The 16,703-nt window shown below is 44.8% G+C and overlaps 1 protein-coding gene across 1 annotated transcript; it reads left to right on the top strand.

The window, feature by feature from the left end:
- Positions 1–1,075: 1,075 nt before the first annotated feature.
- On the top strand, positions 1,076–9,348 carry GCM1 (GCM transcription factor 1). The gene is made up of 5 exons (XM_085324900.1): positions 1,076–1,177; positions 2,982–3,234; positions 4,493–4,605; positions 5,620–5,748; positions 8,722–9,348. Exons 1-5 carry the CDS (start codon positions 1,076–1,078, stop codon positions 9,346–9,348), a joined length of 1,224 nt encoding a protein of 407 aa, XP_085181026.1.
- The last annotated feature ends 7,355 nt before the right edge of the window (positions 9,349–16,703 follow it).

Raw genomic sequence — 16,703 nt, forward strand, 5'->3', positions numbered from 1 at the left:
TAAGGACATGAAGACTGGGTGACTTTCAAAAAGGGCTGCATATATGCAGAGTCAGAAATAACAATAAAAGAAATTCTCCTTAACATTAATAAAGTATATGAAATAGAACTACATCCGGCAGATTTTCCTTCTGTCTCTCCTCTGCCTTTAACAAATCCTCAGTTAGTGTAAATTACAGGACCTCTCCGAAACCGCTGATGCTATTCCACCTTCCAGAAGCAGAAAACTTGACTGTTCATTTTCTGATTCACCTTTTCTCTCAGTAATAGTGAGTCCCACAAAGCAAACAACCCCCTAAACATTTTTATGGCTAAGGTCCCTGAAAATAGCTGATACCAAAATTCAAAATAGSGCAACCGCCCACTTTACACGACTTCACATGAGAACTGTCAGTTTTAACAACCATACCAGTCTTTTTTATTTTTTTTCCTTCAATCTGCTCTTGAAAATGCTGTATGAAAATRCAGGTAGCCCAACCTCTTTTTTTACGCTTCCCATCCTTCATGTGACTGATTAGCTCTCAGGGATGGCAGCACTTTTTGGAAGGGCTGATAGCCCGTTCATCCGAAGCGGGACGGCAGTCCCCCGCATTGCTCGCCTTTGCTGGGTGCTGCTGGAGGAAAGCCTGATGGGTGCACAATGGCTGAAAGAGCCCCGAGGAGCTGCAGAGCTGCTCAGTCAGTTCAGCTCTGGAAATACCGAGCCTGAGTCTAACCCCATGTGTAAAGAGTCTCTCAGCAGAGTTACAAGGCTATAAACCCTGTGAGAGAGGAGAATGAGCAAAAGCAGGCGGATGAGAAGGGCACGATTCGCTTGCCATTACCCGTGTCTCCGTAAGATCCCATTCTGTCTCTAAGCTATATTTTCCACTGCATTGTTGGCTTGCAAAACTTTTAATGGAACAAGTTTTTCTGGCAGAAGAACACTGATTTTTATCTTTAATGAGCAGCCTCTCTATCATTTAGCTTCAGGAACCAGCTTCCTGGTTGTAAACTGCTCAAGAGTGCTGACAGCCAGACAACTTTGAAAGCAGCCAGTAGAGACTTTCTTGCTAAGTTTGGGAAGGAATTCAAAAATGCTGAAAGGTGCAGACGACGTTGTTATGGATCAGGAGAACTCCGCTTCCCAAAATGGAGAAATGGCAAGTTGGGATATCAATGACATCAAACTTCCCCAGGTATGTGTCTCTATCTTAGAAGCTCATCCAGTCCTGTCCTGGCTTCTCCACTTCACCAGAGCCCTGCAATACTCTCCCAGTGCTCTATACCTCATTGTCTTTACCGTCTTTGCCACCTTGAGCTATGGCACAGTGTTTTGCTGAAGAGCTAGACAACATCTCTAGAATCTTGAGCTTCCTGTGCATTTTTTCTTCAGTGTATTATTCAAAGAACTATGCTTTATGCATTAAAAACAGTGAAGCTGCAGATCCATTGCTTTTCTAGTCCACTGGTGGATGAGATGAAGAGAAAACAGGTAAAATAATTGTCCTTTGCTTTGGAGATAATTCAATTGGAAATGTCCGTGACATGGGCAGTGCTTTGTGAGGACTGAGCACAGCACTCATGAGATGCTTTGCACCTCTAGTGCTAAGCCTGGCTACAAATGTGAGTCCAGGCAAGCTGGGCTGAATTTCCACATAGAGGCAACGCTCCTCTCGCGAGGAAAAGCCGGCTTCCTGTGCGATGTGAAATTCTGTTTTACAGAGATTTGCTGACAGGGGCAGAATAGCAACCTTTTCCTTCCTCAGTCCTTTTCTAGTCCTCTCTCTAAAAATCTCATTCATACCTGCCACTGAAAACCCAAGACTCCTCAGCTTCTCATCCCTGTCTGTCACTGCAGCATATTTATAGCAGATTCCTCCTGCTGGGCCCTTTCATTATCCAGCTCTGTCTTCTCACCTGATTCCAGTCATTCCTGTACAAAATCACTTTTGTTCACCCAGAGCCTCCCTGTCCCAGGCTGCCTCCTTCGCTGCCTTCCACCCTAAGGTCACCTTCCCCTGCATTTCAGCCAGGAGGCTACCCCACACCCTTCCCTATGCTCTCAGATGGCTCTCACATGAGCACAGGCAATACAGTTTTTCCAGTTTTTCTTTTCTTAGTTTGTAGTCCTGTTGCCATAATGGCTTGAGGTGGCTGGGATCTGCAATTTCAAGAAAGTCCTATTAATTTTTCTGTACCTTTGTTATCACTAGCCTTTTTTCCCTCAAAAACAATCAGAGAACTTGTTTCAGGTTTTATAGCTTACTGCATTTTACTTGTTGAATGTAGCCATTGAGGTAATGTATAGTTAGCCCTTTGTCTTTTTTTTTCATTCAGTTTTATTTTTTATTGCTCTTTTGAATATTTTTTATTAAAAAAATAGAGAATTTTTTTGCTTCATCCATGATAGTGAAAATAAAGCCTGATCAAGATGTTTTGGGCTTCATAAAAATTGCTGTGGAAATCTCTCATAACACTTAAGCCAAAAGGAACCAAAATCTTAGAACTGAAGACCTACAAATTTGGGAATAGGCTCAGTCTGATGCAGTATGTGTCCTTTTTGCACAGTGAGTCAAGCCAAATGATTCAGTATAACACTGTTGTTAATGGCCAGAACGTCAAAGCAGGATCTCTGCCATGAAGGCTAATAGAAGTTAGTCAGCTGGTGACTGCTGCGGGCAAGGAAAGTATGTACTGTTTTACGTCAAGAGCCCCACCTTTCTCTGCTGGGGCAGTTGTGCATGGAGCTGGACCAGAGAGAGAGTGAGAGCGGCATGTTGGCTAGGTTTTCTGGCTAATTTGGGGGCTCACAGRATCAAAGAGGGGCTACAAGCTCCTTTCCAGCGCTCCGCTTGGGAGTCATCAACCAGCACCAGTACTCCTCAGTGTGAGAATGGTCCTGGCTAGATGGGGTACAACAGAGGATCAGGTCCGTTAGGCTCATACACAAACCTTTTTCTCCCCCAGCCTAAAATTTGGCTTTCTCTGGCCTCTTAACAGGACGTGAAACAGACGGACTGGTTTCAAGAATGGCCAGACTCCTACGTAAAACATATCTACAGCTCCGAAGATAAAAACGCTCAGCGACACCATAGTAGTTGGGCAATGAGAAACACCAACAACCATAATTCTCGCATCTTAAAAAAGTCCTGCCTTGGGGTGGTGGTCTGTGGCAATGACTGCTCAACTCTGGATGGAAGGAAGATCTATCTAAGACCAGCCATATGTGACAAAGCTCGACAAAAACAGCAGAGTAAGTATTAGTACATGAAGGCAGCAACACCAGTCTTGGGCTCTTTATTATAGGACAGTTAATAAGTGAGCACAACATAAAAGACCTTGTGGTAGAGGAGAGCCATTGGAGTAACCAACTTTTCTTCTGCCGTTCCCTATAGCCAAACGCAGCTCTTGATTTTGGAGCAACTCATTTTACATTTATTGCTGTGGAGGGATTTTCTTGGTTGCTTTTCTTTCTGGAATTCAACTTGTCAGAAAGTATTTTTGCAGCATGGTTAACGGTGGAAACTCCTGTGCGGCATTCACCCAGCTGCAGCTGAGCACCGACTTTCGGAGAAAGGCATGTGAATTCCTGCTTCTGTGCGCAGGACACTCGCAGAAAAACATTTCTTAACTTAAAGGCGATCTTCAGACAAAAATCACTTGTTTCAGAACTTTTCCTCCTCCCTTTACCCTGTAGAAATGTATTTCCCAGAAAAATGGTGTCATATTTTCCATGCTAGAATTTTAATCTCTGTTTCTGATGGACCCATGAGCAAGGCCACCAAGAAAGCGGGGCAATACAGACAGCTTTCTGCTGTGCTGCTCCTGCTGGCCTGAGTGTCAATGTCATTATTTCACAGGCCCACAAGTAACTCAGGGAAGTTTTGCAGCAAAGACGTTGCTCATAAACTGGGATGACTGGAAAGCAGACCAAATAGGGATGTCGCAAGGGATAAGACTATGCAAACAGAGGAGAGGAGATGGACAGACATTTTTAACGAGATTATTCCAAACAACTTTTTGATTGTTAGGTAGAGCTGGCTCATACCAATTTCTGGAACTGATGAATATTCTGAATGAAAAAAAGACTTTAATCAAGATCTCACTGAGGTCAAAAAGGGATCCTCTAGAAAAATCCAGCGAGAATATATTTGACATTCCAGACAATTCCCAGTTAAAAATAACCAGAAGAAAAATTTTTAAAAAACCCTTCAGAGGTGCAAGCCATTTCCTTGGACGTAACTGACCATATTAAATGATAAAGTTCTACTAGAAATAATCTTTACTAGTCATATTTAAAAATGAACAGAATAAAGGTAATAATTAATATAATAAATTTACTTATGTTAAATTTTCTGCATAATTAAAAGTTTTTTGTATATTTTTTTCTCAGTGTAGTTTCTGAGCCCAGAAACAAAAGATAAGCAACCTACTGCCCACAAATTGCTGTATCAGCTGGGATTTATCTGACTTGATACTACATAGAAAATATTTCTGTATTACTGTTCCAGGGAAATGTTGCCCAAACTGCAATGGACCCCTAAGGCTCATTTCCTGCAGAGGCCATGGTGGATACCCAGTTACCAACTTCTGGAGGCATGAAGGCCAATTCATATTCTTTCAGGTTGGTATAAAACTACCTTACGTTATGCGAATCAACTTTAAAGACTATAAAGACTATGTTTTTTGGATTAATGGAAGACATTTGTTTGTTCCAACAAATAAGGATCGTTGAACATAACAAAGTTAACTGATTGCGAGAAAAAAAGTTCACAGTGAGTGGTCACGGTCCTGAACAACCTGATTGGACTTTGAAGTTTGCCCTACTTGAGCAGGAGCCTGAATGGGACCTCAGGAGGTCCCTTCCAACCTGAATTAGTCTGTGCTTCTATGACTGGCCATATGCACATAGAAACCAGCGGATCCTCAAAGAATGAGAAATGCCATGTTATGTTAACTCCTTCTCCAGGGCACCACATACAGATATGAAGATGTCTTAGAGCAGGAAATRGTTGTACCCAGGGTATTGTCTATGGAAAAAAAATATACACATTATGTATAACTTTTACTTGGAAAGGAGTGTATTTGGATGTTTAAATGATGGGCACTAGTTTTGGAAAGTATAGTCCTAGGTTAGTACCCTAAGCACTGAATTGTCTCCTGTTTTCCAGGAGACGAGACCTCCTTAGGAGCCAGCCAGCCAGTGTACTGAGACTTTATGATTGTCTTTCATTTCCRTGCAGATTAAATAAAATCAATTCTCCATGCAATCTAATGGAAGTTAATGTCCTGATAAACATTGTCTGGCATTCGAAATGAATGGAACCAACTGTGCAGCGACACTGTAGCTAGGTGTCAAATGACCTCATGGCTTCAGTTGGGTCTCTAGTGTGGGGACTCTCTTCTTTATGCATATGTGCGTGCTGCACTGTTTTCATGATTTCAGAAAACTTCTGCCCCATCAGTCATCATCTGAGATATGTTTGTGACTTGAGCTGACATTAACTATGTCTCATTAAATAAAATTATTAATCCAATCCATATATTTATTCTTGACCTGTGTTACAAATCCTGTTCCCTTAAGATTAGTAACAAGATTCTACTTTTAAGTTTAATATGTCACAATTTCTTTCTAAAGTCCAAAGGTGCTCATGATCATCCTCGACCGGAAACAAAACTGGAAGCAGAAGCAAGAAGGACAATCCAAAAAGCACAGACAGCTTTCTCTCCTCACTGTCCAAGATTTAAAAGAATCCAGGAGATTGAGGTAACTTTTGCTACTGATATGTTACATTACTGGGGGAGTGATCCATGGTCTAGRGTGCTTAACTCTGGAGGCTGGCTGGGCTTTGGCTCTGCGCATGACCAGGCTTTGCAAATCTGCATTTTGCCACATGATCAGACAGGCAGAGAGAGGGGGCTTAGCATGAGCCGGACTGTCCCAAGCTCACTGTCAGCTCGGCTTAGCACTGTCATTCCCCACCAGCACCCCAGGCTGGAGCAGCCAACCCCTTCAGGCCTCCTGGGAGCAGGAGACAGTGTCTATGCTGAGGAACGAGACAGCATCAGAGAGCAGGTTCAATCACATCACCCTTCTTAGGAGTCCTGCCATCGTCTTGGCCAGTGCGAGCTAGTGCTGGTGGACAAAATGCCTAGGCACAGGTCAGGTGGACAGGGGAGCATTCTCTGGTAGCGTTGGGACACRCTGCACCAGGTTTGGGTCTCTTCACCATATACAGCTGGCCTTGCACCTTCCTGTGTCCCTATAAGCGTCGTGCCACAAGCTAGGATGGGCAATAATCTCAAGCTGATGCTGTGAAAATACCTCTTGGTGGGCTGCAATGTGGCCCTCACTTTGTTACACTTCAGGTACAGAGAGCAGCCAAGGCCAGGATGCAGTATGCGTGCAACTAGGCCATGCCTTTGGTCCAGTCCTTGATGACAGCTCTTGGACTTGTTTTATTTAGCTGCATGGACATAGTTTCAGTGCCCCGGTTCTTGTTTATATGCAAAAGTTGCCTTTAGAAAACTTTCTTACAAGTCCTTTGTTAATTCTATGCCAGAACTAACATTATTTATAAAAAACAAAAAAAAACAAAAAAACCCAGATATTTAGTCTAATCAGTATGAACATTGAAGGAGAACAGTTAGGAGTTTTTAATGAGTTTATCTTACATATTGATTGCACTACCCCATCAGAAAATTGTAACAAATAAATGCTTGAAAACCAAGAAAACCTTCTGGCAATAATTAAGGTCAGGAGGAGGATTTATATGCGTGTGCACACAAACACGATAAACATGGTACACTATTTTGTTATAGAATACAATGTATAATATTACCTAGATGATATACCTATTATATACTGCATATGGTATATCGACAGAACACACATGTCATTAACACGGCAAGTCTAGAAATCATTACTCCTTTTTGCTTTGGCCCTCCAATCTTTACCTTAATAAACCCGGTTACTTTAATAGCTGATTTATTGGCAGACTCAATGCCCACCAAGGAGATAAACCTGGAGGTTCCCCATGGAGGAAGCATGCCCAGAGCAGCTTATTGCCCCTGCAGTCTCTAATGCCCCCAAGTTGGACATTAGAGATCATCAGGAGGTACAGGATCACACAAAGAGACCACAGCAGCACCCGTTTCCCTCCTGCCACCAGTTCCCTACCTGCGGTACTGCAAATGGGGTCACGCTTCTCCACATTGATACGTGTCCCAAGAGCCTCCAGTGACATGGAGGAAAAGCCACAGAAGAGCTAGGGCAACCCCAGATAGGAACAATAATTTTCCTGTTGAAGATTTAATTCTGGCCTTAGAAACATTGAAATAGTTCTTAGCTAGGAAATGTTCCTAAGCCTGGTGGCTTTGTTTCTTTTATACCTGGGCCAGCTGGCCTCACTGAGGAGAAGATCCCCCTAGACAAGTCTTGATCTTTCCTCTCCTACATCTTCTTGGAGTTTCAACTTCAGATTGTGCAAGACAAGGAATGGACCAAAGAGGTCATAAATGTGTATAATCTTTGAATCGACTCTTCAGGCAGTTTGACTCGGTGCAGTCACTCTAGCGTTTCAGAGTTGTATCATGGCACTCTAGTTCATTCACCTTAAGCAGGTTTGTTTCTTGTTCTTGCCATGACCTGTTAGGATAGGATAAACTCGGGAATCTGATTTCAGGTGTGAAGTTTGGGTCACTGAAGCTGGCAGGAATCTTTTTAGAAGATTCTATTTCTATGTGCTTACAAGAGAGCACAAAGCAGGACTGCAGAAAATATATGAGCCAAAAATAGATTAAGCAATATATAGGATGTTTTCTCTGTGGCGTCAGTTGCTCTTTAACTGAAGAAGGGCTGGGTCCTACATAAGGTCGTTGGAATTTTTCCTTATCATAGGCTGAGAATAGCTGAAAGGAGCTTTGCTACCCTGGCAGTCAACAAGTTAGAAAATCACTATAATTAAAAATTAAATTTTGCATCCCATAATTAAAGGGATGCAAAAGTAGAATTACAAAGAACGGAGACTTGCAAACCCTAATCATAAATGATAGCACAGAATGCGTGTTTTGCAAGGAATTAAAGTTTGTAAAATTATAATCCTATAATTAGAGCATTTAAAGAAGTTGGAAAATAGAAGACCTAGCAGAATAATTCTAGTGTGCTGCTTCTTCTTTGAACACAATTTTCATTCACAGAGCAAGAATTTTAAATACAGGAAAATTAATCAGTTAAAAACAGAAGTAAAGATTCTTGCAAAACTGAAGAGTAATATTGCTGGAGAGAAAAGATCACTTCAGAAAAAGTCAGTTGAAGAAACCTTATTTCATTTTTCCAAACCCCGTAAGAATGATTTAAATTCTGTGAGATGAACTAAATGAGAATATTTCATTTTCAGGCATTACTTCAGTATATGCTGGCACCTGATCCTGAGAGCTGTGAACGATAGACCTATCAATGTATTTAGTTTAAAATAGGATTTGAGGGGAAAAAAAAAAAAAGAAATGGTGAACTAAATAACTAAATCCACAGCTGTGATCTTGGAACTGCTGTTCAACTTGCCTCCTAAAAACCGCTTTGACTGCCCTGAGGGAAGGCTCTATAGCCGCGTCTTTATTATCTACATCAGTTAAATGCATTCATATGGGCCTCTCACRGGAGGGATTTTAGTTTGTATTACTAAATTATATCATTTTTTTTTCCTTTTTTGGTTACTAAACTACCTCTTGCTTTCCGAAGTCCCTGGCAGGTGAGGTGCAGACCCACGAATCTCTGCCTTTGCTCCTTTCCCAGCCAGCAGCCCACGTTACGCCCGCTCRCTTCAGCCAGCTCTCAGGCAAGACCCCCCCGGAGCAGGCGCTCCGCCGCGCCGCGGGGCAGCCGCCGTTCCTGGGGGCAGGCGCCGGGGGCGCAGGCCTGAGCCCGCGCTGCGACAAGCCGGCAGCCTCCTCGGCTTGCGGCCCCTCCGGCAGCTTCGGCGAGCCGCCGCGCTGGGACAAGAGGCCGCCGGCCGCCCGCCGGGGCTGCCACGGCCCCCCGCTCCTCTGTGCCGGCGGCCGGCCTGCTCCCGGCGCGCCGCCCGCGCCCGAGGCCGGCTATGAGCCCTTCGGGCCCAACGCCGGCCTCGCTGGAGACACGTCCTACGCGGCGAAGCCCCCCGGGGCCGGCAGCGCCGGCTGCCTCCCCTCCTCGCTCCACCTCCTGGCGCAGCAGGAGCCCTTCCTCGTCCCAGGCGGCGCCCATCACCACCGCCACCACTTGGCACCTCCAAAGGCAAGCGGACGGGACCTGGAAGACGAGTGGCGAGGTCTGAACCTGGACTACTGCAGCAGTGAGATGTTTTTTAGTATGTACCCTTTACGGTGACCGGATTTAAATTTCCTCCCTCTGCCCACCTCTGGCAATGGGCCTTTTTCTCCGTTCCTGCTGCAAAGTGGATGTCAAAGCGCTACCACTCTGGTCCCCTCTTCARCTCCTGTGTGAGACCCAAAGAAGGGCTTTCATGCCTGGAAGCTTTTGCTATTTTGTTATTTTTTACTATTACTTTTTCCCACTGTTTCATTGATCTAATAAAAGGTATCACTTCTTCCTACAAACTACCTCACTACCACTCTCGTTTGGAAGCTTTTCATCGCCTGCTGATAGTCAGTTTGTTCAAGGATGTAGGGTTATGGAAGGTATAGACAAATGCGCTCAGCGAGCACCACAGCTGCATGTGACCCCCCCGTGCTCCTTGACCTGTGAGCTAGGTCTCTTCGTTGCACCAGTCGCACGAGTGTTTTGCTCGACCTCGTTTCTCACATGTAGACATCCAGGGTGCCTCAGGGTGCTTTTTCCAGCCACTTTTCAGTTCCTTCATTGCAGACAAGTCTTTCAGTGCCCTTTTYTGCATGTCACCAACTCTCTCATCACTGCTGTAAGCAGTATTTCAGCAGGAGCTATCGGTTCCCTACATTTGTTTGGAAAAGTAGGGCGCTAAACGTGAATCTAGTTGCCTAAATTTAATGGTCAGCTATGAGGGTCRGCTGAGCTGAGCCACGTGTCGCGTAGCAAACTGGTTCCTTTCACTATAGCGATGTCAGTGTCCCCTGGCTCCGCACACGACCAAGCCTTTGGAGTTAGACACAGAGTTTGCAGTCCGGACCTACCCCTGCTCTCGCTCTGAGGCAAGCTGTGCCCAGACAGTGCAAGGTGAAATAAATTTTTTATTGGGTTGAGTCTAGGAGGACACGATTACAAAACAAGCAGCAATAAAAACTCCGGAGTACCTCAGACTGAGACATATTTGGTGTTCGTCAAACAGGTTCAGTCTTATCATTTGCCTTGTTTTTTGCTTGTTTTCATCTCTCTGGATTCCCTCTTCTTTTTTAAAAACTTTGGAATAGTTACTAGGGAAACTGGTGTCATTATGAAAGGTGGGTTTAGAGACATTTATGAGCCAAGGACAAATTATATTTATAGAGTGTTTCATAATGTTTATTGTAATTTATGAAATAGAGGATGCGTAGTGATTTTTTTATGTGGAAAAAAAATTTAAATGTAGATCACAAGATGGCAGTCCGCTGTTGTATGCAAGAGTCAATTCAGCAAACTTGTTCAATCTGTTGGGTGCTCCCACCCAAATACAAAAATCTGTGTTATGATTGTTCACATCAACAACTTAGAGAAGAACATTTTGATCAAGGGTAATAACAACCTCTATCTTTTAAAGACAAAAAGTTGAACAAATCAAAAAGAGTTGTAAGTGCCTGTGATTCAGGACGTGCAACACGCATGGAGGGACAGASAGAAGATGCCCCTGGGTGACGTGTTCCATAACTGAGATTCTTCTGCAACGGCCAAACTGGCTGCACCAGCACGGGATCTGYGTGATGCACTAACCACGGCCTGGTGCTGCTTCACTCTTTGTTGTCTTGCCTTTCCTCTAAATTCTTCAGCTCTCTATTGCACTGCTTCTGGTATTGCCTTTCATCGATAATATTATACAAATGCACGGCTAGAAGGTACCTCAAGTGTTGCGCCTACAGAAGGTAATAGCAATCCCCTTTACACCTACCAAGGCCTTGCTCTGCTTTTTAAAATTTCTAGCAAAGCAGATCTGATGATTAATCTCAGAGCCTGTTCCATAGCTTCATCATCTCAATTGCTAGTGCTTCTTTTCCTGATACCTGACTTTCTTTCCTGCAGATCAACCATTTCTCCACACACTTGGAGAGATGCATGGCCAAATGATTGGTTCACAAGACTGAAAGACTGCTACTGCCAAACCTGTCGAAAGGCAGAATTTCTGATATGTAGGAAGTTTTTAGTTTGACTGTTTGTCTTTAAGTTCGAATCGAGAGGTTTCCAAAATGAACCCTAGCCTGGTGAGTGCAGCCCTGCTCAGCAGCCCCCTGGCATCACARTGCCTGTGATTTCTTGTAGCTTCAGAGCTCGTAGTCCTTCAGCCCCAGGCATGCCTGGCTGCCTTGGGGCCCAGCTCCTGCAGCTGTGCTCCAGCTGTGCGCCCGGCCCAACGACCGCCCCGGGCTGGGGGACTCCAACCTCTGCTCACAGCCCACTCATCACMCCCAACATGTTCCAAGATACACACRTGACGAAGTGCTCTCCTCTTAAAAATGAGGAAACCTAGGTACAGGGTGACTTTGTGATTTATTCTAAGGTGAAGCACAAAAAGGCTTTCCAGATTTACAAGCTGCCAGTGTCAGCCTGACCCCTCCGTGCTCTTGCACTGACTTCTGTGTTGGCAGTAACTCCCTCCATTTTTGGTACAATCAGTACATTGGATCAATATCATGCCAAATTTGTAATCATTTGGCTCAAAGAATGAAGCTACCCATCCCACTTGTGACCTTTGCAAAAATGACTTTAATACATCTGGAATGTGTGAAAAGAAATGAATATATGTTGCTACTTCAAGCCTCTCTAACTAGCTCCAAGCTATCTGCCCAACTAAATTTAAAATTGTGGACAGTGATAAGAATCAAGTATGGAAGATGTCACTATATGCATTTTCCCCTGCAATTTGAACAAAATATACTGAATGCTAAAGTTACTCAGGTTATCTTCATGAAGACACACCAATTTGTATGTGAGGATTTACTGACAAACATGTAACCTTATTCTCTACAACAGAAAGTTGTTTTCTGCAAGGAACCACTACAGCAAAATATTAGGGAGGCAGAAGAGACAAGAAGTTTAAGGTATGGCTGATTACATGGGCAGTGTGTTGTGTTCTGGCTTAGCAGTGTTTCAGGTACATGCTACTATCAAAGTTTATTTGACTATCCCTATGTGGCACAGATAGTCTATGCTTACTACTTACCTAGCTTTTAAACTCTGAAAGCATTGGAATTAATCTCTGTTATTGTTCAGAAGAAAAGTGTACATATATATATATATGTATATGTGTATATAGAATAGCTCTTCTGAGGCCATCAGAAGCACCACAGCAAGGTTACTCAGAATAATATATGTAATCAGACTGTATCTTACAGAAATACATATGTGTCTGGGGTTATTTCTTGTCTCATGCAACATTTAAAGTTAAAATCTAGACACATTACCAGAAGGAGCTATGTTATAGTAGCTGGRCTCCTCCATTTTTCAATGTATTTATCCTCAGAATGGCATTGCAAGGAGAAATGCTTCTGTATTCAGTTATACTGATGTGGACATGAGAAGGCAGAAGAAGGACTTGATCTATGTCTCTCAAGCCTTTGGCAGATGCTCCGACCAGTTACTTCTGCCTTTCTCTCCCCAGGGCGTCTGACTTTGCATTTGGAAAAAGCTGCAAGCCTGACTGAGTGCAATCAGTAGTTTTCATTTCCAAACACTAGTACGTGAAAAGAAAAAGTCTTTTGGCAGACAGAGGCCATAAACTGCAAATCTTGTAGTTATGAACTATTTTCTAAAATGTGGTCCTAAATGCATTCCCTCTATATTTTGGGGAATGGGAAGGACTCTCACAGAAGTAGGTTTAGGGGCTATATGCCAGGTATCTATAGAGACTTTTCTTATAGCATGGCCTTTGGGAAGTCTATTAATTCTGTGTGTCCAACATCCCTTGGGAATTTTGACCTTAGGTATAGTTACTTTTTTGCAAGCAAAATGTAAAAGTGGCACCTATGTTGGACACGAGCAGGGATACTGCCTGCCTCCTCCAGGAGAAGGCTTCAGGGAGCAGGGCAGTGACTGCGGCAGGATGCCCAGGGGAGGCAGTCGAGCGTGGGAAGGAAGCACTGTTTATTAAAGAGAAAAGAGTAAAGCAAGTCTGCTTTTGTTGGAGTAAAAAGAGATGCACTCAGTAATCAGAGCAAAGCAGAGCATGAGTAGGATACTAGTGCTGCACATGYGAACACCTGAGCAGTGTGGACCTGGGTCCAGTGCAGGCTGCGTACACGTTGGCCCTGCCAGAGCCTCCTCTTCCTGGAGATGCTGCCGTCCCCAGCCACTGTGAGGCTTCTGTCTTGCATAACATAAACGTCACCAATGTTTAGGATCGAGAGCAGCTGTTCTCAGACCAGACAGCTGCAGGTTTCAGCTGTTTCTGCCATATGGCACATCTGGAAAGTCATCCAAAGGCCTGAATTGCTGGGGACACCCTGAGCAGCAGGACAGAGCCCTCGAGGGCCTAAAGACAAYAGCATCAGCAGTGTGGACTCCACACACATCCATCACTCCCCTTCTCAGATCATTTGATTTTTTTGGGAAACAACATGAGATGGTCTCCTGGACAGCAGGTAGCTCCTAAAGCATGATTTGAGGTCTGTCCCTGCAGAGGAAAGGGCAAGCCAGGAAGGGCCTTTGGCCAGCTTTTCACGCTGAGCGTACTCCTTCTGTTGCCAGTTAGCAACGGAGGAAGCAAAACTGCCTTGAAAGGCTCATTTCAGAGGAGAGTGTTTTTCATTTCTCAAAACTGGTTATGCCAAGATTTGAACTTGCAGTTCTTCACATAATTTGGTAATTGTACCATCAGTGACATATTTCTAAGTTTTTTCTTACTAAGGGTTGCTCTTCTGAAGACAAATAGCCATAAACAATACAAACCATGGCACGAGCAACATCCTCTTGGCTTATTACTTTCTGTGCCCAATGGAAACTTGTGGGCCAAGGCTTCAGCTGTGGAACAACTGAGGCTCCGGTGCCTTTTCGCTTCAAGAGGAGTTATCAAGTGGCGGTGACAAGGGTCAGGTCCCATTCGCCTGTGTGTCCCTGCCAGGATGCGGTAGTGAGGGATCGTCTGGCAGGGCACCTCCTCTGCGCATCATGCAAAGCTGATGGTCAAGCTTCCAGATTTCCTCTGCTCAAGTGACCACGATGGCAGCAGCTTCCAGGAGGATTTCACTCCCAGGCACAGAGGGGTCCCCAGGAGGCAGAGCCCGCCAAGCCCAAAACCAGCACAGCCCTAAACTGCAGGGCAGAGGAGGGAGTTGCTCACGTTGACTCGGGATGTCCCTACCACCACTGCCACCGCGCTGGGGGGACAGGGCAGGGAAGAGTGCAGGGCTATCCCTGCACTGCTGAAAGGGTTCCTGAAGCAAGTCAACACGGACAGCAAGCAGGCGGCGTCGTGCCAGCTTGCCCCGTTGGAGATTCTGGTCCTCATAGCTCTTTGCGCACCCTAGGAGGGGAGCTTTAGGCTGGAGCCATGTGAGCCGTGGCCAGGCAAGGCTGGGCAAGGCCACAGGCAAGCAGCAGACCACAGCACTACCTGCACAGCTGGTGATCACACCATCAAAATTGCAGGAAGGGGAGGATGGATGTGTTAAAACAAGCCACACGCACCTGCAGCGCATTGGCTGGAGGGCTAATGAGCCACAGACCAGGCAGCCCACTATCAGGAACGGGCACGAAGCTTTTCCCTCCTCTGGGTCCCTCCCAGCTGCTGAGGGAGCGTGCTGGTGTTTTTGGGTGGTTGGTCTCCCGGAGGCTGTGCTCTGGTAAGAGCGCTACGCGCAGAGGGTTTCCTAAGCGGATCCATTCAAACGCTGTCAGTCGGTTCTCCTTGGCCACCTACAGCCTCGGCACGTGGCTGCCACTCTCTGAGCTCTAGTCCTCCCTTCACCCAGGGACAGATCCTGTGTCCGCATCCGCCTGCGCTGCTCCCTCCGCTGGCTGCGCTGAGCGGACCTCCGTTCTTCATGCTTACTCATGGGGGCTGATTTCACTAAAACCAAACAAAACCCTCCCAAACCGACTTCTTCAAAACTTCTACCTATTTCATTAAAAACGTGCTCCTGAGTGGCAGAAGTTGTGAAGCCTGGGCTTGCTTTCTTCGTTTCCGGCACTCTCCCTTGTGAATTTTCTGGTGACTAACAATATAATACTGTAAAATCTATTTTAGTAGCATAGAAACTATTTATGATAGCATGGAAACTAAAACCAGAACTCAGGGCAGTCTTTCTCTCTATGGAAATACTAGCAGTGTCTCTTTCCACTCTTTACCTACTTTCATCAAACGTGTAGGAATTCAGTATTACTGAGTCTTGGCCCGTCTGGCAAATTTGCCTGGAAACTGGTCAGCAGGTTCAAAAGTTATTGGCGGGAACTGTCGCGCTGACAGCACGAATGCACAGTGCCTCATTCCCTCAGGGAACTGGCTAAAAGTCTCTCTGCAAATAATAACAGGTTTTGGCATCCAAGCGTGTTCTGGTGATAGCGCACTGAAGAGCGTGTAGCACAGCTGTATTTGCTGCTGCAAGTAGCTGTGGTTATCCAGATAAACTATGTAATGTGGTCTTTTTTCATAAAAATGGTCTCTTCATCTCCCTAATGACTGTAACTTTACCTGCATTTATCCCATCTTAGTTCTGTTGATGGCTAAATGCAGAGTTGTAGCAAACAAGCAAAAGAAACTCTCACTAAAATCCTTGCTCAGGATCTCATTTCTCCAACAAGAAACATTACGGTCACACTACTGCAAAGTGGTGTTAGGCAGGACAGCCAGCCAAGAGACAGTCCCTTTGAAAAATTACTTAGGAATTGAGTTTTAAGCACCAAAATTGTGATCCAGAAAGTCTTGATCTACCTTAGCGTAATTGTGCAGGCAGGTTGCTCTCATTTAGTAAGCAAAGACTTGCTGGAGCTTGAAAGTACCTCTACCAAGCTCACCATCCTTGCACATGAAGAACATTATGCCCAGCTGTGCAGTCCAGAACATAATTCTCCTGCTTAAGTCCATCTAGGATTCAGAAACAAAGCGTTTCTCTATATCTGGTTTTTGTCCATGACAGGAATCAAGTCTTATCCTAGGTTTGGGCTTTTCGGAAAGCTTCAGGGCAAAGTGAGAGAAAGATCAAGTTCACAAAATGTCCCAGTGCTGGCCAAGATCACCTCTCTCTGAAATGTGGATGGCCTGGGCATCGCTATGGATATGACTGTCCCACTAGGTTCTCCATTATCAATCCCTAAACACCTCATCCCAAAATCATACAGCCAATGCCACGGAGACTAGTTAACCCCAGTCCTCCTACGAATGGGCAGTCTCAGGCAGCAGGAGACAGAGCGCTGTGGTTTGGGTTGTCCCTACAGCCGTGCTGCAGTTCTGCTCCCAGGCTGTGAGTCCCAGGGCTCTTTTCACAAGCAATACATTTAATTTTTGTTTAGGTCACATTTGCTCTATAGCAAGGTCATATTTGTTCTATAGTTCCAGACATGATGGGAAGCAGAATAGCAGTTTAAGCATAAGATGATCATAAATAATGCTGTGCTGAAGCTCA

The sequence above is a fragment of the Rhea americana genome, unplaced genomic scaffold, assembly GCF_003343005.1.
Source record: "Rhea americana isolate MKP2758 unplaced genomic scaffold, rheAme1 scaffold_94, whole genome shotgun sequence".
Lineage (NCBI taxonomy): Eukaryota > Metazoa > Chordata > Aves > Rheiformes > Rheidae > Rhea > Rhea americana.